This window comes from Erinaceus europaeus, chromosome 1, assembly GCF_950295315.1.
Source record: "Erinaceus europaeus chromosome 1, mEriEur2.1, whole genome shotgun sequence".
Taxonomy (NCBI): Eukaryota; Metazoa; Chordata; class Mammalia; order Eulipotyphla; family Erinaceidae; genus Erinaceus; species Erinaceus europaeus.
This window is the reverse complement of record NC_080162.1, coordinates 62196939-62222580: the sequence shown is the minus strand read 5'-3', so window position 1 is coordinate 62222580 and position 25642 is coordinate 62196939. Positions and strand designations below refer to the sequence as shown.

Sequence of the window (25642 nt, the reverse complement as noted above, 5' to 3'; positions counted from 1 at the left end):
TTTACAGTTAACAGTATTTATATACCTTTCCCATATTTGGGAGCTACTCTCTTCTCTGATACAACTTTCTAGTCCTTTTTCCAGGCATGACATCATCTGCCCAGACAATAACTTAAATCCACCTGAATTTCAGATTTCAGGCTCAGGGAAAAATAAATAAATAAATAAATAAATAAATAAATAAATAAATAAATAAATAGCATAACCACTGGCCCTTTGGAATATAACTAAATTATACCTACTAGCTATCTATAAAACAGAAACCACCCACACCCCAAATTTTCATCTGCACTATTCCAACCTTTAGGTTTATGATTAGTCAGCAACTTGTTTGTCTTTGTAGTTAACTCTCTTTTCAGCCACCAAGTTCCAGATGCTAGTGTGATGCCAGCCAGACTTCCCTGGACAGACAACCCCACCAATATGTCCTGGAGCTCTGATTCCTCAGAACCCCTCCCCACTAGGAAAAGAGAGAGGCAGGTTGGGATTATGGATCACCTTGTCAATGCCCATGGCCTATGTTCAGCAAGAAGCAATTATAGAAGCCAGACCTTCCACTTTCTGCATCCTATAATGACCTTGGGTCAATACTCCCAGAGGGTAAAAGAGTAGGAAAGCTATCAAGGGAGGGGATGGGATACGGAGTTCTGATGGTGGGAATTGTGTGGAGTTGTACCCCTCTTAACCTATGGTTTTGTCAGTATTTCCTTTTGATAAATAAAAACATAATAAATAAATGTGTGGATCCAGAAATTAAAAAAAAAAGAATTACTACATATCCTTGAGGAATCTAACAGGAAAAGAATCAAGTGGGTCACAGGATTTAATAAAGCAGTGCACAGAACATAAACTACTGTAGAAATGTCCACCTGCCCTATGTCACAGTGGCTATCAGGATTCTATACCTTAGCCGATTATATAAAGTGGGAAATATTATTTGATAATCTTAAGAATGTGATCCCTTCTTCTAGTCCTGTGGTTGTTTGAAAAACCCTCTGGATTGTAAAAGTCCAAACCCTGAACCACATGGAAATGACACAACACTTCAGGAAACTGGTACTATAGCCTCTCTCTCCCTCTCTCTCTCCCCTCCCCCTGCACCTCCCCCCTCTCTTCTCTTTATCAATTAAAAAGTGGACTAGGAGCTATAAAATAATGTGTACAAGGGGGAGATATGGAGGGAGCAAGAGAAGAAAATCAAGACCCTGTCTGGAGGCAGACCTTGAAGTAAGGAACATGGGCTTCCTGATTTCTCAGCTTTGTATATACATTCTCCTTCCTGTGATATTTGGTCACAGGTACAAATATTTCAGTAGCCAAAACTAAGCAATACTCTAGTAGTAACAATAATACAAAAATTAAAGCAAGTTCTTTCTTTAAAGAATCTACTCTGGTTAGATGTGTGATAACTAAGTAACTTGCTCAGATTCCTCAAAAATAATAGCATCCATTATATTAAAAAACAAAACTTGTGTTATGTTCTTATTTTGCATTTTCAGCCTCCTAATGGTTCTACACACATAGGATCTATGATTGAAATAACTCTAAAGTGTTGCTATCATATTCATGTTAAAAAGTAACTTTTCCTAATTGGTAATGAAATATGAAACCTCAGATACTTTGACTTGAGGTAGAACAAATTCTGGAACTTAATTCATATTCCCTTTGAGATCATGCTGAAATTGAATTTTTGCCAGAATATTATCCTTTTTCATTTGACTTCTTTCCATTGTACCAATTACCCTTATCCTTTAGCTTCACTAGTCATTCAACTAAGAAATTGTTTTTAAAAAAAGCATTAGAACCTTGATTATTATTTCACAGACACAGAAAATATGAAAATAGTGAATAGGATGCTACTATTGATTATATGATCAGGGAGAGGTAGATAACACAACTTGCTAACCTTGTCAAAAGATTGATAATAGTGACAACCCACATTTAATCTTAAATATGATTAGTTCTCTCTAAGTCATGATCTGAATAGAATCTTACATTTTTCCAAGTAAAAAAGAGGTGGCCATAACAACTTGACAGCTAATGTTACACTGCCATGACTCTATGAGTTTAGCATCCCAACCCCCTTTTACTCAGAAAGAGCTACTTACTTTTATAAGACACACAAAATTTTGAAGCTCTCAGAGCATCTTGTGTAGTATCCAGAGGGATCTGGGAACAATGAAAGGAGAGATTATTGGCACACTAGGAATTAACCCAGCAAATCCTCTTCAGGGCATTTACCCCCCAAAGGAAACAGAAACACCTATCAGAAGATGTCTGTGTATACCTATGTTCATAGCAGCAATTTGAAATTTTCAGAACCTGAACCTGAAAACAACATCAGATGAATGGCCAAAAAAATTGTGATATATATATTGTGAAGTTGCCTCCTTTGTATCCTCATGGATAAAAATTGAGGACATCATGTTGAATGAGATACACCAAAAAGAGAAGGATGAATATCAAATGATCTCACTTATTAGCAGGACTTAATAAAGTAGGGAACAGGGAGGGAGAGCACAAAGTGAAACATGGAATGGACATATGTATTGGACCAAAGCAAAGGAGTGGGGAGGGAGGGGGAAGGAAGAGGGGAAGAAAATTAGGGGGCCTGGTATATAACAAAATTATATGCATATGTAAATAACTGTACAGTAAAGTATCAACCCTCTCAATAATGTATATATCTATATCTATATCTATATCTATCTATCTATATATATATATATATGGAAGGATAGTAGTTTAAAAAAACCTTTTTTCCTTGTTTATTTTTATAGCTTGAAATGCTTCGTCTTCTTACATTTAAGATACATTTACATGGTATCTTTTCATTTAAAGAAGTGATTTAAACATTGTGTGGGAGTGAAGGGGAGGGAGATAACTGAATTAAAGGCAGGTGTGGAAAGAGAAAAATTGGGTTTTATTTGGAAAATGCAGGTTCTATGAGATTAAGCCCTGGGTTGTTTGGGCTCTGGATTTTGTATGAGGGAGATGCACAGCTTTGTCAACCTACCCTTGCACTCTCCCTTCTGAGCTGCTATGCAAACATTTCCAGCAGAATGAATCAGATCCTTAAAATCAGAACTAAGTGATTTTCCTCCCAGCCCTGAATGCTTACTTTCCAAGCTTTTTCAGAGCATCCTCATCACTTAATCACAAAAATTATCTGAGTTTGCCCCCTTAGTGGACTCTGCACACATGTTACTGTACAAAATTTACTCATCCTGCCTGCTTCAGTCATTAATAAATGTTGATATATAACCATTCATCTTAAACTAGCCAAGTTATAATTTAGATATAGAAAATGTGCACAAAATATTTTGGAATTTTCCAATAAACATTGTTACTCAGAACTTCTTGGAAATTGAGGATGGAACAAGGATTATGTGTCAAAAATTAATACTTGGAAGGTATAAACCCAGGGCAGTAAATGTGAAAATCAAAGAAAGTGAAGCAAGAAAATTTGGAAAATGAAAATAAGGAGTACTCACAGAATCACTGCTTTAGAGTGATCTGTGAACAGATAACAACATGGTGTCTTGTGGGTATTTGCTTAGATTCATACAATGTCTTTTAAAATGATAATTCAGTTTTATTTATTTATTTATTTATTTATTTATTCCCTTTTGTTGCCGTTGTTTTATTATTGTAGTTATTATTATTGTTGTTATTGATCATCCTTGTTCCTTGTTGGATAGGACAGAGAGAAATGGAGAGAGGAGGGGGAGACAGAGAGGGGGAGAGAAAGATAGACACCTGCAGACCTGCTTCACCACCTGTGAAGCAACTCCCCTGCAGGTGGGGAGCTGGGGATTCGAACTGGGATCCTTACTTTGGCCCTTGTGCTTGGTGCTACCTGCGCTTAACCTGCTACACTACTGCCCATCTCCCTCATACAATGTCTTTAGACAGTATTTATAAAAACTCTGCTCATGGAATAGTTCAGGGAAGGGTGATAACATTTATTCTTCTCTTACTTCTAATGCCCTATTTTCAACTGGTCAAAGTAAGCCCCATAGGGATTAGCTTCTCCACAGCAGCAGTGTTGGTTATGCAACTATTTTAGCAGTTTTTCAGGATGATAGACTCTACATTCCATAGTGAGGCATTTTACATTAATCCAACGGTTATGTGGCAGTCCAAAAGTTCATCTAATATTGCTGTGGAAAACAACTTGTAGTTGGGCCACAGAGGCCAAAATAGAGTGGGTAATTTGTACAATAATTATATTAGAGCAAGTGCCTAAGAAGCTAGGAGAGGCACCAAGGGAATCTGAAGAGACCCATCAACTGCGTCAGAGAAAATATGACATAACTAACAATTAGGGTTTACGTTTTCTTAAATGGCTTTAACAACAGATGAATTTTATTGTTTATTTGCTGTGTACCTGATTCTGTGCTAAGCCTTTTATAAAAACATTTTCCTTTGCCTTTGTGGAAGGCAAAATTAGAAAATAACAACAATTAGAAAATAACAACAATTCTCTACTCCTTTCTTTCTTTTTTATTTTATTTTTTATATATTTTTAAATTACAGAATTACATGTTGGCAGGGGTTTGAATCCACACCATTCCCACCACCAGAGCTCTGAATCTTCACTCTCACCACTGCAATCCACCACAGTTCCCCTAAAGTTGTAGACATGGCCTGAACATCTTCTCTACAACTATCTTCTCACATTTTTACAAAGTTACCTCATTCTTTTCCTGAGTCAATCAATCCTCTCTTTCCCTTTAAACAACTCATGACATCATAGCTACCTCCATATGTCTCTCTCTTTTTCCTTCTCTCTCTCTGGGTGCTGATGGAGCTGGAGTGCAGAGTCCTCTTATCTTCATCCTATCACTTATATCCTGCTGGGAGTATGGGTCAAGGTTGTTTATGGAGAGCAGAAGGTAGGAGTTCTGGCTTCTGTAGCTGCTTCTCCACTGAGCATGGGCATTAACAGATTGATCAATACCCCCAGCCTATTTCTATCTTTCCCTAGTGGACCAGAGCACTGGAAAAGCGAGAGTCTAGGACACATTGGTGAGATCATTTGCCCAGAGAAGTTGGGGTGGAGTAATAATAGCATCTGCAGCCTGGTATCTGGAAGGTGGCATGACCTAAGTTGAGACAAGATGGTTATGGACAGGAACCAGAAAGTAGGATCAGAGCAGATGAGATTAGGGATTTTAGGGTAGAAAAAAGCTAGGGAAACCATTTTAGGCATGTTCCTGGGGGCATACAACTATAATAGTTTTGCTAGTTTTGCTTGAATTTAGTAACTAACCTGAGCTTGGATGAGAATGTTGTCTGAAAGTATGGTGTCAGAGTGTAACACCAGATTTGAAAAGTTGCGAGGTTGACTTCTCAGGCTGGTATCTCAGGTTACAGTACACAGTAGGATTTCAGTAGCAGCATAATGTGGGTGGCAGCACCAATAACGATTTGGTTGAAGTTGACAGGGTTGGTATGGCGGTAAGGAATCATATGGGCATAGTATGGGCATATCCTAGAGGTATCAGAACTAGGAGAAATGCAGGTCTTAAAGAGGATGCAAGGGGTTTCTTATAGTCTTAGAGAAAGTTAAAATATAAATACTTAATTATTATAGCCAGGTTAGTTGGGGGGGCTAAGTATCTGTGTTATTACACTTAACTTCCCTATGATCTGAATGCTGCTAGTGGTATCCGAATCCCCTTGTATTTTAAATACTTACAAGGTCAAAAGGTCTTGACCTATCAGGCCTAAATCTATAATTGATTTAAATGTTTGCAGAGCTTTATTTTCCAATACATTTTTAGAGATCCAGAAACAATCCCCTTATCAGAATAGGATCATTTTGCAAATCTAAGATAAATATTAGCAAGAGCTAGTATTTGTGCTTAGGGCTATAGTGTAGGCAGTTGGGGAACTTGAGATATTAAATCTATTCACCCTTCCCACATGTCATATTTCTATTGACAGGAATAAATAGTGATAAGACTAGAGTTTCACATCTTCCCTGCCACCAAAAGTCTGTGTCCTCCCCCCTCCTCCCTAGGTAACCACTATAGTTTCCCATTTTAAATATGGGTTGTGTTGTGTCTGGTTGTTTATTTTATGTATGTGTGTTCAATTCTCTAAATTCCACATATGAACAAGACCATCCTATAGTTTTCCGTTACCTCCTTGCTTATTTCACTAAGCATAATGTTCTCAAGTTTCATCCATTTTATCTCAAAGGAAATAAAATAATCTTTTTATTGCTGAGTAATATTCCATTGAGTATATGTCCCATGACTTTTTTTAGCCAAACATCTGTAGAGGGACATTTTGGTTGCTTCCAAATTTTTGTTATTGTAGATAATGCAGCTATGAACATGGGGGAACATATATCCCTTCGAATTAGTGATATTATCCTTTTGGATAAATGCCTAGGAGTGGGATTGCTGGGTCGTAAGGTATTTCCATCTGTATTTGCTTAAGGATTCTGCATAATGGTTGTACCATTTTGCATTCCCACCAGTAGTGTATTAGAGTTTCTTTCTCTCCACATCCTTTCCAACATTTATCTTCTCCTTTTTTGTTATTGTTGTTGTTGTTGATGAAGGCCATTCTTACAGGTGTGAGGTGGTATCTCAGTGTGGTTTTAATTTGTATTTCTCTGGTAATGAGTGAATTAGAGCATTTCTACATATGTCTGTGGGCCATCCGTATCTCTTCCTTGGAGAAATGTCTATGCATGTCCTCTGCTCATTTTTTTTTATTGGGTTGTTCTTTTCCTTTTTGTTGAGCTGAATGAGTTCTATATAGATGTTTGATATCAAGTGTCTGTCTGAAGTATGATGTGCAGATATGTTCTCCCATTTGCTAGGTTTCTTGTTTAACTTTATGGAGGTTTTCTTTTTTTTTTATTTATGGAATATTTTTGATTTGTTATAGTCCCATTTGTTCAATATTGCTTTTGTTTCCTTTGCCCATGGGGTGAAGTCTCCAAATATGTCTTTAGTGTTAATGTCATGAAATATTTCACCAATATATTCTTCTATGTATCTTATACTTTTAGGTCTGATAACCAGATCTTTGATCCATTTTGAGTTAATTTTGGTGTATGGTGCTAATTGGTGGCCTAGTTTCATTTTTCTACATCTGGCTATTCAATTCTGCCAACACCATTTATTAAAAAGACTTTATTTTCCCCAATAGGCAGATTTGGTCCCTTTGTCATATATAAGATATCTGTATATATATGGATTGAGTTCTGGGCTCTCTATGTTATTCCATTGGTCCATATGACCATTTTTGTTCCAGTACCACACTGTTTTGATTACTATTGCTTTGTAGTATAACCTAAAGTCAGGTATTGTGATGCCTCCATTTTTCTTCTTTTTCCTTAGGAGTGTTTTTGCTATTCATGTTTTTTTTTAGAGTTACATACAAATTTTTCAATAATCTATTCAATTTCCTTGAAATATATCATTGGGTTTTTACATTTTTAAATTTTTTTTCCCTTTTGTTGCCCTTGTTGTGTTTAATTGTTGTTGTAGTTATTGCCGTTGTTGTTGATGTCATCATAGTTGGATAGGACAGAGAAATGGAGAAAGGAGGGGAAGACAGAGAGGGGAAAGAAAGATAGACACCTACAGACCTGATTCACTGCCTGTGCAGCATCTCCCCTGTAGGTGGGGAGCTGGGGGCTCAAACCGGGATCCTTAAGCCAGTCCTTTCACTTGACGCCACATGCGCTTAAACTGCTGCACTACTGCCCAACTCCCATCATTGAGATTTTAATAGGGTTGCATTGAATCTATAGATTGCTTTTGGTAAAATTTCCATCTTAATGATATTTATTCTCCCAATCCATAAACAGGGGATGCTCTTCTATTTCTTTGTGTCATCATCTATTTCTTTTAACAACGTCTTATAGTTTTTCTTAAAATTATACTTATATCCTTTGTTAGATTTATTCTAGATATTTGATCTCCTGGGTTCAATTGTGAATGGTATTGATTCCTTCAGTTTCATTTCTTCTGACCTATCTTTTGTATAAAGAGATGCCACAGATTTATGGGCAATGATTTTGTAGCCTGCTACTTTACTGAATTTATTGATGATTTCCAGTAGTTTCTTGGCAGAGTTTCTGGGGTCTTTTAAGTATATCAACACATCATCTACAAATAACAAGAGTTTAGCTTCATCCTTTCCAATTTGTAGTCCTTTGAAATCTGTTTCTTGTCTGATTGCTATGGCAAGGATTTCTAGGAATATGTTGAATACAAATGGTGAGAGTGGGTACCCTTGTCTAATTCTGGGTTTTCGGGGAAAAGCTTTTAATTTTTCCCCATTGCCTATGATGTTAGCCATGGGTTAATCATATAGAGCTTTTATTATGTTAAGGAATTTTCCTTCCACTCCCAGTTTCTCGAGGGCTGTAGGATAATGTGAAAGGATGGTAGAGCATAGGGGAACTCTCATCCTAAAGATAGAGGTCTAAAAAGACACCCTACCTGTCAGTCTCTCCCGTTCAGGGATAAACCATGGAGGGAAAAGCTTTCCTGACTCAGTTTCCTCTTGTCAGTCTCCCAGGCTTCACAAAGGCCTACACCTCCTATCACTTAACTTATTCCCTTGTTACAAACCAAATGGTTGCCTGCTTAAAAATTCACTTAAAGTTCACTATAAGTTCACCATCTTTGGTCACATACAAAGTATACTCCATCACTCTGCCTTGTCAGAAACATAACAGTAAGACCTACACTCTAGTTCCTCATTCTCTGATCACTACTCCCTGTATCAATATTCTGCCTTCTCTGTTTACCTCACCCTGCTGGTATAATTAGCACTCTTGGCCCATAGTAACTAATCACCTTGATCTCTCCTCTACCCCTATCAATTCTCGTCATTCCTTAGATCCTCCACCATAAGGATACTGACTTTTAGAAACCCATCATCACTGACATATGTGAAAAATGTTCTTTGTTCCATTCTGCTATTTAAACCCTGCCTCTTGCTTATTAAAGTGGATTGTTCATAGCTGAATTTCCTCTGGTGTTCATTCTGTGTGTAGTCACTAGTGCTAGCATGGGAAACCAGTTGGCTTACTCTGTTGCGAGGCCACCCATGTGAGTGCCAGCAGAAGGACTTTATCACAAATGGGTGCTGTACATTGTCAAATGCTTTTTCTGCATCGATTGATAGAATCATGTGATTTTTATCTTTCCTTTTGTTGATAAAGTGGATTACATTTATTGACTTACAGATATTAAGCCATCCCTGTTTCCCAGGGATGAATGTCATTCAATCTTGGTGGGTTATTCTGTTAATATATCCTTGTATTCCATTAGCCAAGATTTTTTTGAGGATCTTTGCATTGATATTCATCAGGTATATAGGTCTATAGTTTTTTTTGTTTTTTGTTTTGGTGAGGTCTTTTCCTGCTTTGAGTATCAGGGTGATGTTAGCCTCATAGAATGTATTTGGGAGTGTCCCCTCTTCTTCTATTTTCTGGAAGAGTTTGAGGAGGTTGGGTGTTAGTTCTTCTTTGAATGTTTTGTAAAATTCATTAGTATAGCCATCAGGACCTGGACTTTTGTTCTTGGGTAGGGATTTTGTTACTGTTTCAATTTCTTTACTAGTGATTGGCTTGTTAAGTTTATCTACTTCCTCTTGTGTCAAGGCTGGTGGTAGGTATGACTCTAGGAATGTGTCCATTTCTTCTAAGTTGTCAAATTTGGTTCCATACAGGTGTCCATAATATTCTTGCATAATCTTTTGAATCTCTACCTCATCTGTTGTAATATCTCCTCTTTCACTTTTGAGTGTTTTTACCATAGTATTCTTTCTTTTTCTCTTGGTAAGTGTAGCTAGTATCTTTTATATTTTATTTATCCTTTCAAAGAACCAACTCTTGGTTTCATTAATCTTCTTAATGGTCTTCTCGTTTTCTATTTCGTTGATTTCTGCTCTGATTTTGACTATTTTCTGTCTCCTGCTGTTAGTTCTTTCTGTTGCTCCACCACTAGTTGATTGAGGTGGGTTGTTAGATGGTTTACTAGTGATTTTTCCTTTTTATTAATGTGGGCCTGTATTGCTATGAACTTCCCTCTCAGCACTACTTTTGATCCATCCCATAGGTCTGTTAATGGTTTCTACATTTACATTGGTATCAAAATAATTCTTAATTTATATTTTGATCTCTTCAATGATCCATTTATTGTGAAGCACCATATTATTTAGTCTCCAGGCTTTGGGGAAATTTATTTTCATTTTTTGGTTCATTTCTAGTTTCATGCCTTCATGGTATGAGAGGATGCATCTTATAATTTTAATATTTACATATCTGTTTAGACTGTCTTTGTGGCCCAGCGTATGATCAATCCTTGTAAATGTTCCATGTGTACTTGAGAAGAATGTGCATCTGCCATTATTTAACTTAAGAAAAGGGTTTTGGGAGTGCTGGTGGCTTCTTGTGGTGAGTAAAAGGATTCACTGTGGGAGCTGGGAACTGGTTTAAACAATACAAGGTCTATTAGGGTGAAACCAGTAAAAGGCAAAACAAGCACTTATCATCAAGGATTAAGAGTACGCTGGGTCCATAAAGTCTAACTATAGTTATCAAAAGTTTAGTCCCATAAGATAAACAATTATCAGCTGAGGTATAGATTGCTCATGGCTGTAGGGGGGTCTTACAAGTTTACTGGCTAGCAGAGTCCACACGTGTTCAGTTCCCAGGAGAAGTAGACATGATGGATGGATGCCTAGAGCACCTCCATCTAGGTGCTTCTGACCAGGAGAAGAAGCCTCAGCCAAAAAGAGCAAGTTTCAACTCGTTGTACTTTTACATAAGCACAGCCTGGATCTGCCCATAGTTCCCCATGCGCCTGCGCAAACCATTGCATACTGTAGCCAAGGCTGACATCAGCGCTGTGTTGGGGCTTCCATCCATGGTCACTGGCATATTGCGTCACCACACGCAACCATTATTTTTGGCATGGAAATTTCTGTATATATCTATTAGGTCCATTTCATTTATGGTTTCATTTAGGTTCACTATTTCTCTGTTGCCTTTTTGTCCAGATGTTCTGTCTCCTACTATGATTGGTGTGTTGAAATCTCCTACTATTATTGTGTTACTATCAATGTATCCCTTCAATTCTGTAAGTATTTGTTTTATATATTTCGGTGCTCCTAAGTTGGGGGCATTAATTATTAATGGTGGTTATATCTTCTTGTTGGATTGAACATTTAACCATTATGTAATGTCCTTCTCTATCTTTGATTACTTTCTTTGCCTAAAAGTCTATTTTATCAGAGAATAGGATAGATATCCCCGCCCTTTCTTGTGAGCTATTAGCTTGGGATATCTTGCTCCAGCCTCTTATATTCAGTTTCCATTTGTCTTTTCTTTGGATGTGTGTTTCCCAAAGACATGTAATGGATGGGTCCTGTTCTTTAATCCATTTAGCTACTCTGAGTCTCTTGACAGGTGAATTTAGGCCATTCACATTTAAGGTGATTATTGATATATGTGGTTTACTTATGTCCATTCTAATTTTTGTTTTAAGTTTATTTTAAATTGTTGAGTCTTTGCCCATTTGTTTCTATCTAACCTATTGTGTGGATGAGTTTCTGTGGTATATTCCTCACTAATTTTTCTTGTGTTCTCTGTTCCCTTTGGTAACTAGCATTGTGTATATTTTAAAAGTCTCTTTTTTAAATTTGTCTTGATTAACAAACATTTGATAAGTCTTCTTTGTCTTTTAATTCCCTCTCTTATTTGCTTGAAGTTCTTTCCTATTTTATTATGTTTTTGTGTCTAGTCTACTGTTGTTCACCTCACTGAGAACATGTGTTACTTTATTGCCTCCTTTCCTGTAAGACTTCATTCAGTATTTCTTGCAAGGTGGTGTTGATTGTGGTGAATTCCTTTAGTTTTTGCGTATTTGAGAATGTCTTTATTTTTCCCTCATATCTGAAGGATAATTTTACAGGATACAAAATTCGTGGCTGAACTTCCCTTTCCTTTAGTGCCTTGAATATGTCGTTCTATTCTCTCCTTGCCTCTAGGGTTTATAAAACAAAGTCTGATGAAAGTCTGATATTTCTCCCTTTATGTGTAACTTCTTTACTTTCCCTAGCAGCCTGCAAAATTTTCTCCTTGTCGTTGAGTTTTAATAATTTTACAATAATGTGCCTTGGTATTTATTTTTGGATTTGTGAACATGGGTGATTGATATGCCTCCAAAATAAGTATATTCTGAGGATTGCCTAGGTGAGGGAATTTTTCCTCTAAAATTTCTCTGAAAATTACCTTTGGACCTTTGACCTGGTCTACTTCCTCAGGTATCCCTATAACTCGTATAAAACTTTCTACCTGAGATTGAACTGCACTAAAGATGTCTTTCAGTCCTTGCAGTTATGTTGTTGGAAATGCTTATTTTGTTTTTGCTTCTAAAATATAGAAAAGCATCTTTTAGGGGAGTCAGGCTGTAGTGCAGCGGGTTAAGCGCAGGTGGTGCAAAGCACAAGGACCGGCATAAGGATCCTGGTTCGAACCCCCGTTCCCCACCTGCAGGGGAGTCGCTTCACAGGTGGTGAAGCAGGTCTGCAGGTGTCTATCTTTCTCTCCCCCTCTCTGTCTTCCCCTCCTCTCTCCGTTTCTCTCTGTCCTATCCAACAACGACAACAACAATAATAACTACAACAATAAAACAACAAGGGCAACAAAAGGGAATAAATAAATAAAATAAAATATTTAGCAAAAAAAAAAAAAGAAAAGCATCTTTTATAAGACTAGATAAGGGGGAGGATGGCACTCTGATCACATGAACTTTTCCTTCAAAGAACAGTCTTTAGAGTCTGTGTCAGTTCTCCCCACACTTAAGGAAAGAAACCCCCCACATTATGTCTTTATATTCTGCCTGCTGAAATACTTCCATGTTCCATGTAAATATCAGAGACATTTCCAACACCCTCTCCAAGTCTCTTCTTCATAAATATATCCCAAGTCCCAAAGGATATTATCAAACATGTATAGACATCAGCTAGTCAATTATCTGATGATGGTTCTGAGAAAAGAAAAAAGACTATGCATAATGAAACAGATTTAATAAGTCTGGAAAGAGGAATCATTTTAGACCCCTGAAGCTTCTTCAAGTCTCCTGTGACATTCCTGAAACCCAGTTATCTTCCATATTCTGCCCACTTTTCTGAGCAATAGGGGGAGTGTATGTCTCTGTTCCATTATCATTAATGGGAATTGGGAGCACTTAAGAGGAGCCAAGCCTTTCCCCAGAGATGTAATTTTGTGCATTAAGATATCAAAACATGAGAGAATACACATTGATATCTGATGGAATCATATGACTGGCTCTATTAACACTAATGGGAAGGACACCCACATCTTCCAGCTACAATAACAGGGTAGAAATATAAACTCTAGTGCCTTGGGAGGCCCAGACCTTTTGACTAACCCCACCTTTGCATGCTGTTTCCTTTGTTTTAAAGTCCAGCTGGGTAAATAAATCAGAGGCCCTTGACTGAATATAAATACCAGATCATCACCATGGTGGCAGAAGGCAGTCGATGTGGCACAGCTTTAAATCTAAACATGAAACTGATTCCATAACCACATGTAAATATCACATATATATGTGTATATATATATATATATATATATATATATATATATATATATATAATATATAAATATAAAAGTCAAAGCAAATCAGGATGTAAGAGAAGCTGAGGATTAAGGGAAGTTGGTACATGGGAATGAAAGAAAATGCAATTCTTTTTTTATTTAACTTTAAAGCTTTATTGAGTAATGGTTTACAATATAGTCTTTTTATTTTTCTTCATCACTCCCATCACCAAAGGTCTGTGTCCCAATCCCCACCCACAGTTAGATATAGGTTGACTTTTTTCACATTTTTATGTTCAATTCTTTATATCCTGCATATGAGTGAAACCATTCACTACATAGGCTGTGAATCTGAGCTGCCTGGAGGTGAACAGCCATCCCTGATGGCCTCTCTGTTCACATAATTCCACCTCAACCCTCCTTTGACCTCATTCCCTTAAGATAAATTGTGTGCATAATGTCTTTCTTTTGATGTCTCTTTTTTTTTACTGTCATTTTCTGATATTCTGTCTCCCAATGAAAGTAATATTTAATATTTATTTGATTAAAAATATTCCATCCCTGGCTCACTTTCCTGCATGCTTCCTTCAAGTCATAACAAATAATATTGCATCTGTCAATCCCAACCTAATCAAGGCACCAAGTACCAACTCAGCATGCTTCACTTCAGACTGTGTCTAGAGACATCAGGCATGGATTGCCAAGCCTTCAACCTCATTACTTGGGTGAGACCTTTCCTTTCATGGTATTCTCTAATTCCATTCCAGGAGGTTCACTTCCTAACAAAGTCCCAAACCTAGATATAGACCAGGTTTCGTTAGAGCATATGTTCACATGTTTCCATAAATTAAAGCAAAATATATACTTGAAAGCAAAAATACACAGTAATCTGTAGTGAGTCAGTATCAAGTTCATAGCAAAATAGTGTCTACTTAGACATAGATCCCCTTCTCACCTACTTCCTATTACAGTTCTCTCACTCACTTCAAAGCTAACCTTAGCAAAGCAAGGACTACAAAAGCTGAATAAGGGAAAGAGACTGACATAGTTGAATGATGACTCTTTACTCACTATCAGGCCATTCCATCAGTTGTGGTCCTAGTTGGGGAGTTCTGAGATTCCCAAACAGACTTTCAAGATTGCCAAACAGACTTGATGGGCCTACACATCTAATAAATTCCTCTTTTTATTTTTACTGGTGATTTCTATCAGGAACAACACAATAGACACTTTTGTGGTCCCCCATAGGACCTTGCCCTCAACTTGGATAAACAATGGTAGAGACAATGTTCTATCCTCTGAAGGGAGGATGGACAACATACTCTATGCTACACCTGAGGAAGATGGGTAGATATTGGGCCAGCATGGAATGTTCCTACTCATGACCACAGAATGTGAGCTCAGATCTACAAGGAAGCAGAGATCACATAGGATCCTAAGTTAATTATGGGCCCCAGATTACATCAAATTGATGGGGTTTACAGTCAACAATATTTATATCCCTTTCCCATATTGGGAAGCTACTCCCCATCCAGCTTTCTGGTCCTTTTCTCAGCCATGACATCATCTCCCCAGACAATAACTTGGATCCACTAGCATAACAGATTTCAGGCTGAGGGGCAAAAATAAAAAGGAAAAAAAAAACAAACTAGTATAGCCACAGGCCCTTTGGAATTTAACTGAAATATGCCTAGTAGCTATCTACAAATGGATTACCCCCCCCCAACTCTTCATCTGCAATATTTCAGCCCTTAGGCCCATGACTGGTCAACAATTTGTTTGGCTTTGTATGTTAATTCTCTTTTCAACCACCAGGTTCCAGATGCTAGTATTTTGCCAACCAGACTTCCCTGGACAGACAACCCCACCAATATGCTCTGGAATTCTGCTTCCCCAGAGACCTTCTCCACTAGGGAAAGAAAGAGACAGGCTGGGAATATGGATCGACCTGTCAACGTCCATGTTCAGTGGGGAAGCAATTACAGAAGACAGACCGTCCACCTTCTGCATCCCACAATAACCTTGGGTCCATACTCCCAGAGGGTTAAAGAATAAGAAAGCTACCAGTGGAGGGGATGGGATACGGAGTTCTGGTGATGTGACTTGTGGGAAGCTGTACCTCTCTTATCCTATGGTTTTGTCAATGTTTCATTTTTATAATTAAAAAAAAAACACACCCTCTCACAACATAAAATCAAGAAAAGATGTACTGGCAAGAGAGGTGGTCAGGCAGAGCACAGGGTTTGCATATGTTAAAAATGTAAAAAATAGCTAAGCTTTACTAAGTTTTATTTAATAATTTTTAGTAAACAAAAAACTTATTTTTTTTCCTGTTCAAAATAATTATGTCCTTGTGTGAATGCCTATATGAAATGATTTGTCTCAGTAAGTCAAATTTGTAAAGGGTACATGACTGCCACTCTGGTGAGATTGGTTAAGCGCTAGGAAGAGCCCTTAAACTCTCTCTCTCTCTCTCTCTCTCTCTCTCTATCTCTATCTCTATCTCTATCTCTATCTCTTCTCTCTTTCCCATCAGGGCTTATATTGGGGCTTAATAGATTTTTTTTTTACATAGGGGATGAGAGACAGGGGAGAAGAAGACAGAGATAGAAGAAGAAATACCACAGTACTGCTCTGTTGCTTATGATTTTTATGGAGCTGACATGTGGTGATGGGAGCTTATACACAATTCCTCACAGTAAAGTGTACACTCTGCTAGGTGAACTATTTAATGGTCTCAAGATCTGTTTTTTTTTTTCTTCTTTCATTAGGGTTATTGCTGGAGTTCACTACCTGTACAAGCCTCACCATCCCAAAAGGTAACCCTTTCTTTCTTTCTTTCTTTCTTTCTTTCTTTCTTTCTTTCTTTCTTTCTTTCTTTCTTCCTTTCTTTCTTTTTCTCTTTCTCATTTTCTTCCTTTTTGATAGAGGGAGAAAGACAGAGAGACACACACAGAGAGAGACCTGTAGCATTGCTTTAAAACTTATGAAGTGGGAGTTGGGCTGTAGCGCAGCAGGTTAAGCGAATGTGGCACAAAGTGCAAGGACCAGCATCAGGATCCCGGTTCAAGCCCCGGCTCCCTACCTGCAGGGGAGTCGCTTCACAGTCGGTCTTTCTTCACATGTGTCTTTCATTATCTCCCTTTCTCTGCCTTCCCCTCCTCTCTCCATTTCTGTCCTATCTAACAACAACAACATCAATAACAATAATAATAACCACAACAACAATAAAAAAAGACAACAAGGGCAACAAAAGGCAAAATAAATAAAACTAAAAAAAAAAACGTATGAAGTTTTCTTTTTGAAGATGCAGACTAGAGATCTATATCCTATTTTTGTGCATGATAATATGTGATCTACTAACCAGCCCTTCTATCTTTGGTTTTTACTGTGCATTTGTACATTTGATATAAAAGAGAATGCTGGGAAAGATAATATATTCTATTATTAACACCTATGAAAGAATATTTTTCAGAGAACACATTGTTCCTGTGGATGTGATTTGTAGAGATAAAGATGATGTAAAGAGAAGAAGTGAAAGGAAGGGAAAAAAAAACAGAAGGCAGGCATGGTAATGGGACAAGACGCTTTTTGAGCTTAACTTCTTTACAGATTTTCAGAAGATAGAAAAATAAGTATGTTATTGAGCTATATGTCCACTACAAAAAGTATTCTTTCTGTATGCTGTGCTTGTTGTCCTTTTGTTGTGAGGAATGCTGATGTATACAGACCAACTCTGAAACTCCAAGGAGAAAAAAAAAGTACTCTTATCAAAAACATGTATCAATGCATGGATTCCTATATGTTCACAGGTTTACTGACATCCATTCATCCTTAGGTTGGATAGGTTTCAAGATCAGGAAGTGACCAAAGATTTAGGAGTCCAAGGTCAAAACTCAAGGATGATTGGGGCACTAGAGCAGAAAGAAAAACTGTTTGAGTTCTCTAGTTTCTAAGTATTCAACACAGAATGGGAGTTTTGTGTATTTTTTTTTGTTTTGTTTTTTTATGTCATGAGACTCCAAAGGAATTTATGGAGACTCATTAAATGCTAAAAAATATTCTGACAAAGTTGCAATAATATTGTTGAAAAGACTCCATGATTAATTGAGGCCAACATGAGGTTTTTCAAATTTTATTAGCCATTTAATAATGATTAACAAGATTGTAGGGTAACCTACCCAATCAACACAACGAGTGCCACCCCAGCATGCTTCACTTCAGACTGTGTCCAGAGACTTCAGGTGTGAAATAACAACCCTTCAGCTTCATCACTCGGGTGAGACCTTTCCTTTCATAGTATTCTCTAATTTCATTCCAGGCGTCCCACTCCCCAATAAAGTCCCCAAACCTAGATATAGTCCAGGTCCCCTGAGATAGAGCATAAGTTCACATATGCCCATAAACTAGGGAAAAATATATACCTGAAAGCTGAAGTACACAAGAGCCTGCAGGGAATACCTCCCAACACTTCATCTGCACTATTCCAGTTTTTAGGTCCATGATTGTTCAACAATTTGTTTGGCTTTGTATGTTAACTCTCTTTTCAGCCAACAGGTTCCGAATGTCAGCACGATGCTGACCAGACTTCTCTTGACAGAGGACCCCACCAATGTGTGTACCTGAGCTCCCCAGAGACCCATCCTACTAGGGAAAGAGAGAGGCATACTGGGAGTATGGATCGACCAGTCAGCGCCCATGTTCAGCTGGGAAGCAATTACAGAAGCCAGACCTTCCACCTTCTGCAACCCACAATGACCCTGGGTCCATATTCCCAGAGGGATAGAGAATGGGAAAGCTATCAGGGAAGGGGATGGGATATGGAGATCAGGTGGTGGGAATTGTTGTAACTGTACCCCTCTTATCCTATGGTTTTGTTAATGTCTCCTTTCTTAAATAAAAAAAAAAATAAATTAAAAAAAAAGCTTGTAGGGTAACAGTGGCACAATTCCACACAATTTCCTCCACCAGATTTCTGTATCCCATCTCCTCCATTGGAGGCGTCTCTATTCTTTATCCTCTGGGAGTATGAACCAAAATTCTTTATGAGGTATAGAAGGTGAAAGGTCTTGCTTCTGTAATTGCTTCTCTGCTGAACATAGATGTTGGCAGGTCTTGCCATACTCTCAATATATTTCTATTTTTCCCTAGCGGGATAGAGCTCTGAAGAGGTGAGGTTCCAGTACACATTGGTGAGGTCATTTGCCCAGGGAAGTCAGGTTGGCATCTTGGCATCATGGCAGCTTCTGCAATTTTATGGCTAAAAGGCAGTAAGATACAAAGCAGGGCAAATTGTTTAATAAACAGGAACCTAAAGGTAAGAATATAGAAGATGAAACTAATGGATCTTAATGTGGGAAGAAACTAGGAAGTCTATTTTAGGTATATTTGAATTGATATATTTTTACTTTAGTAGGGTTTTTGAGAAGTATTCAATCCCTTGCCCCCTGACTTTAACACAACACACACATACACACAAATATAGACACCACAGACTAATTAAACCATCCATTTTTCTTAAGTATTATAGTAAAATAATATAGGTGTATAGAATCCATATTCTTTTAACAGTATATTATATAACAGTATATTTAGGCACTAATATTATACCTACAGATCCTATAAAACAGATGACTCTACTTCTAAGTCCTGATCTACTTTTTATTTTTTTATTTTATTTTTTATATTTATTTACTTATAAAGTAGAAACACTGGCAAGACCATAGGATAAGAGGGGTATAGTTCACACCATCAGAGCTCCATATTTCATCCCCTCCCCTGACAGCTTTCCTATTCTTTATCCCTCTGGGAGTATGGATCCAGGGTCATTATGGGGTGCAGAAGGAGGAAGGTCTGCCTTCTATAATTGCTTTCCCGCTGAACACGGGCATTGGCAGGTCAATTCATACTCCCAGCCTGTCTCTCTCTTTCCCTAGTGGGGCAGGGATCTGGGGAAGTTGGGCTCCAGGACACAATTGATGGGGTTGTCTGCCCAGGGAAGTCCAGCTGGCATCATGGTAGTATCTGGAATCTGGTAGCTGAAAAAGAGTTAATGTATAAAGGCATACAAATTATTGATTAATCATGAACCTAAAGGCTGGAATATTGCAAATGAATATTTGAGGTCACTGTTTTGGAGATAGCCAGTATATCTATTTTAGGTATATTCGAAGGGCCCATGACTTTATTATTTTCCTGAGCCTGACATCTGATATGCAGGTGGACCCAAGCCATTGTGTGAGGAGATGATGGTGTGGCTGGAAAAAGGGCTAGAAAGCTGGATCAGGGAAGAGAGTAGCTCCCAAGTATGTAAACAGTGTATAAATATTATTGACTATAATAAACCCCATCGATTTCTTGATCTACTTTTTAAATCAGAGCACTAGTTTTCTCTGGCTTATTGTGGTGCTAGAGAATGAACTAGAGACTTGGAAGCCCCAGGGATGGAAAGCTTTGGCATAACCACTATACTGTGCTTCCCTAGCCTACTTTTAAGACCTTTAGAGACAAAAAGTACTGTGATCACATACTTTATTTCATGTCAGCTCAGAAAAGCAAAACTCTGTCATGTGGGATCAAAGTAGTTGCTTATGATTGTTTGTTAATTTTCACATATTAAAAGGAAGGTTTTCAAAAGTGAATACATGTTGATTTCTCAATCAAATATATCTATCACTAAGTTTATAAGATACAAATGATTGTGGCTTCAGTTTCTAAAACAATAATTTGTTTTGGTTAAGTTCCATGCTGCCAAGAAAAATAAATTAATAATTTCTTTTTGAAAATGAGTAGATCATACAGAAAAGGAAATTCATTGTTTTTTTTTCTTCTTGTTTTGTGGTCATTAGTTGAAGATAAATCAAGGCAAATGTTGAATTACAGTATATTTGTTCTTAAACTATGAATCTCTCTCTTAAAAATCAGCACATAGTTATAAGTACACTTACAGGTCCACTTTAACATCCACTTATACTTCAGTGGCATTATTTCAGCATGACAATTTGCTGTGATAGAGAAGAGTACAACTGAGAAAAAGACCCTGTTCAGAAATTCATTATTCTTCAGCATGGTTACAGATGATTGCATCTGATGATCAACTTTGTAAATGATGTCTACAGAGCTCCACTTATTCCTATGGCTGTGAGAGGAAGTGTAAGCATTCTTGACTACACCGATTTGTGAAGGAATTGGTCACCAGTGAACTATTTCTCTGTAAAAGTTTCTCAGTTCAATATGATCTTTTTACCAAGAACATTCAATTATGTATTGTGGAGAGACATGAGCCTCCTGTAGGTTATACCTAATTACTTAGCATGGTTCACTCTCCTATTTTCTTTTTCTAGTATCACTCCAATTTTTTGTTTATATTTTTAATGTAGTGCTGAAGAATGAACCATGATCACTTGTAAGTTCCATACTGTCAAGAGGTCCTCTAAGTCTAAATCTTTCACTATTTTTTTTTTTTTTACCTCCAGGGTTTTCACTGGGGCTTGGTGCCAGCACTAGGAATCCACTGCTCCTGGAGGCTATTTTCCCCATTTTGTTGCCCTTGTTGCAGTTGTTATTGTTATTGTTTTTGTTGGATAGGACAGAAAGAAATTGAGAGAGGAGGAGAAGACAGAGATGAGAAAAGAGAAGACAAAGGCTGAAGCCTGAAGACCTGCTTCACCACTTGTGATGTGATCCCCTGCTGGTGGGGAGCTGGGGCCTCCAACCAGGACCCTTAAGCTGGTCCTTGCTCTTTGTGCCATGTGCTCTTAACTCACTGTGTTACTGTCCAGACCCAGTATTTATTTTCTTTGAGATAGGAGCCAGAGAGAAGAGAGGGAGAGAGAGAGAGGGAGAGGGAGAGGGAGAGGGAGAGGGAGAGGGAGAGGGAGAGGGAGAGAGAGAGATGGAGGAAATTTTCAATTCTTCATGCTCTACGTTACAAATTTCAGTCAGACTTAACCTAAGAAAATAATCTTTTAAGACACTGTGACCTATACAAGTGAAACATATAGTCCTAGACAGGGCTCTTGTATGTCTGAGGTGGGGAGGCAGAGCTCTCAGAGAGCTCTCTAATTCATGGAGACCACATGACGCTCCATGGTGTTCCCATATGAAACCAATGTTTGAACCCAGAGTTCTGTTCATAGTAAGGTGTATACTCTGCTGGGTAAGCTATTTCATATACCTCATTCCAAACTCCCTTCTGTGAACCGTTAAAGCCAGTTAGTACTCACAGACTGGAGATTGTCAGATGCAGTTCTGGAAAATATTTTGACCAAGGAAACAGGAAGTCCTAATACATCAACACACTTCTCACAAGAAAGGACACCCCCCTTCCCCAGGGAAGAAAACTGATTGGGCAGTTACGTTTACGGTAGTTTTTATGGTTACTCTCTCCTTGCTTAACTTCAGATGTGGCAAAATGATAAGTGATGTGTAGAAAATGCACGGTTTGATTAGCTGTAGAGGTGGATTATAAATATCTAGAGTTGAACTATAAACATTTAATGGTCATGACACAAAGTGACATGAAGGCCTCCACCAAATTTCCCTTAGGCACCACTTGTCAAATTAATTCTTCATGAACAGTGGCCAAGTGTGTAAGAGATGGCAGCCAATTCTTCATGCCCTATGTTACAAATTTTAGTCAGACTTAACCTAAGAAAATAATGTTTTAAGACACTGTGACCAATACAAGTGAAACATACAGTCCTAGACAGGGTTCTTGTATATCTGAATGATTATAATGAAGTTCTTTGAAAAAAAAAATGATGCTTTACCTTCCCTTATGTGTTTTTGTATCTATCTGCAAATAAATGATGTAGGCCAATGGGAAGAAGCCAATGTATAGCTTCAGGTTAATATGTTAGTACTGGCTTCATGTCAATGCCACCACACCCCTGGTTATTTCTTTCACTGACCTTCTCTAAGAATTTGTTTGGCATTTTACAGGTTGTTTACATTACTAGAACAACGTTGAAAGATCATTGTCATGACAAACTAAATGACATTGCAGAAAATCACACATGTAAGTGGAACTTGTAAATTCACCGAATTTAGGAGCATGAATGTGAAAAAACATTCAGACTCACAAAATGTCAACTATCTTTGTGGCTGCAAGTGTGTTTCAGAACACTCTCTCATCTAACTTTTCCCTTTAATGTAGAAAAATGAAGCTGTATTTAAATTGTGTCTAAAGAAATAATTCATTTAATTCTAAAGAAGATTCTGAAGGATTCAAGTGTGAGCAAAATCCACAGGAGATTGAAAAGAGGGTAAGAGGGAATCAATTTATTATGCTCAAGCACCTCTGTCTTTTGTGCTCTGTTTGCTGATATATTTAGTCTAGCCTAAATGTGACTGAATTTTACACCCTTGTAGATTTTGGTGGGTATTTATTAGTAGTCTAACTTACCTTAAATTAAAAAAAAATTGGAATTCCAGTTTTTAAACACAGCAAATGCATATTTCCTTTCAGACAATGTCCACTGACTATGCAGGGAAAGCTTTAGAAAACTCTCCTTCAGACAATAATATGGTGGTCCACCCAGGCTGATGGGGCAACATTGCTAACTGCACTGTCAGGAACAAACAATATTCTCAATTAAATGGTATCACATGAGACTCTGGAGGAACACAGAGAGAGCTTTCACTGCTTTATACACCTCTGTGTTCATTGATCAGACCACTGAAATACCTCCAAACTTCAGCAAAAGAATAAGAATGCCTTCCTCCTCATATTTTTTCTGGAACTGGATTTGAGTGAGAACAATAGAAATTTCTGTAGTGACATTCATATTCCAGGACAACACATTTTTACAGATTTAGTGATTTTTACAATAAAGAGATAATGACTAGAATATCATGACATAATATGATGTTCCAGGATTCAAGTACAGGGTCTCTTGCTTGTAAAATATGGTCTCATTACACTGGGCTGCTTCCTTAGCAACCTAAGAGTAATATATCAACTTGGACTAGAAAAATGTCTGGCCTTCAACTTTTAATTCTCTCTCCTGGTATTCTAATACCTGGATGTTATGTTTGCATAAAGGAAGAAAGCAAAGGCATTGCATTTCCTTTTGTTTACAATAAACAGGAAGGCACAATGGCCATGTTTCCAGGTCATGATTTATTGGTTCAGCCAGATCTACTGCAATACTGCCTTCTTCCAGGACACTCAGCAACACAGCAGGCCTTTTATAGAATCCCAACTGACTCCCACGCTGAATGAGAGAGAAAGGAAAAGCATCAACACAGCTCACTCTGGTTGAAAATGAAAATCTGCTCAAACCAAAAATAGAACTCTCATGAGGGCTGCTTTTAAAAAAGAACGACAGAGCCCAGTAGTTCTAGGTGACATATGTTGAATCATTTAAATTGTGTTTCTTTCCACAGTTTAATCAGAAAGTAAATGGGCTTGAATCAGTAAAAGAAAAAAGAAAGAAACACACACACACATACACACTAGAACTTTTAACTCAAAAAAGGCAGATCAGGAATTTCTCCCAGTCCAGGGCTGCCAAGGTATTCATCAGCCCAAGCCATTTTCTTTTATCCCTATCTTGCTCATGGAATATAATTTTCTGAAATTCTATTAAATGACAATCCCATAATATTCCACACTATTATTGTCTTCTGTCTCTCCTGACTCTTCTAGTTATCCTCTCTGGAAATGTGTATCTAACAGTTTCTATCTGCTTTTTCTGTCTATAGGACATTCAAGGTCCTCTTTCAAAGCTCTCAGCTCCCCAAGGCTTTCTCTGTGTGTGCTCTCTGCTGTGAAGTTATTACTTTATAAAATACCATCCTTTTCTCTGGGAGCTTCTCTCTGTGTGAGAACTTAACCACATACCAGTATGTTCAGTAAATGTTGCAAGTGTGTTAGTCAGGTCTCCTGGAAGGGTCACTTGGTCCTTGGCATACCACTGCTTTTTTGGTTTCAAAAACACCAAATTGATTTTGCAATAGTTTACTTTCTCTATTTGTTGGGTGGTTATGTAATCATACTCCACATACACAAATTCTTGTACTGTGATTTTTCTGAGGCAGGATGGTTATGGCTGGGTATGCTTTCTGACATGCTTTGATGGGGTGTTCTCATTTGTTCACTTTCAAATGATTGCTGAGACTGAGTTCACATCAGATCCCAGAGTAAAGCCATCTAATGTTTTGTCCCTTCCCTTATTTGCATTTAGACCCCACTACAAAGTTGTCTCTGGGGCACTGGTTAAGTCTGTGGACTGGATTGTCTTTTTCAAATTTTCAGTTCTTAAAAAAATACCTAGTTGTATTTCTATATTCCATTGTCATGCATTGATAGTCCATTAATTTTCACTCACAAGACTTGTTTGACCAATGGAAAATCAGCAGAAGTGTCACATACACATTTAAATATTTTTTGTAACTTAGCCTCTTTTGCTCCTCAATTTGTCTTATGAAGAAATTGCTTTTAATGGCCTCTTAGCTATGAAAAATGAATTAGATTGGAATGTGATTTGAAGATAAATCTAGATTAGACCACCTGAACCAAATAAGCCCAATCAAGATAGTCAAGTTATAGCTTATCTTCATAGTAGAGGATGAAAAAAGCACTTGTAAACCACTGAGATTTGGAGGACTATTCTTACAGAAAAGTCTCACAGTCTGAAATTTATTTGTTAGTAAACAAGGTCCCCTAAATGATTTTTGTACATGTTATCTATGTTTCTGCATATGTGTCTGTTTCTTTAGAGAGTGAAAGCAAGCGGATAAGTCAAATTGTTAACTATTTGTCTGAGTGTTTTCTATACTATCTCCACTGTTTTTCTATTCATTTCCAAATGAAAAAAAAAGTTTCTGACAGTAAGAACTTTAAAAAATGTAGGGCAAAACAGTGCAGATATATGTGCTCTATTATAGAAAATTATTCCCTGTCTGTTGGACAAAATAGAAACCATTCCTTCTCCCTAGATTCCAAAACATGCCCACTTAACCTGATGCCTGGAGCACTACTGTTATTTCTGAAGTGGCTTCCTAGGGTTTCCCTCTCTTATTGTTTGA

At 37.6% G+C, this 25642-nt stretch overlaps 1 protein-coding gene across 1 annotated transcript in view; it reads right to left on the bottom strand.

Moving 5' to 3' along the window:
- The window catches only part of LOC132541366 (spermatogenesis-associated protein 31E1-like), a 101050-nt gene extending 90126 nt beyond the window's left edge, over positions 1–10924 (bottom strand). The window contains exon 1 of the mRNA XM_060201694.1: positions 10809–10924. Coding sequence (XP_060057677.1) covers positions 10809–10924 — 116 coding nt within the window. The remainder of the gene's footprint in view (positions 1–10808) is intronic.
- Between the last annotated feature and the right edge of the window lie 14718 nt (positions 10925–25642).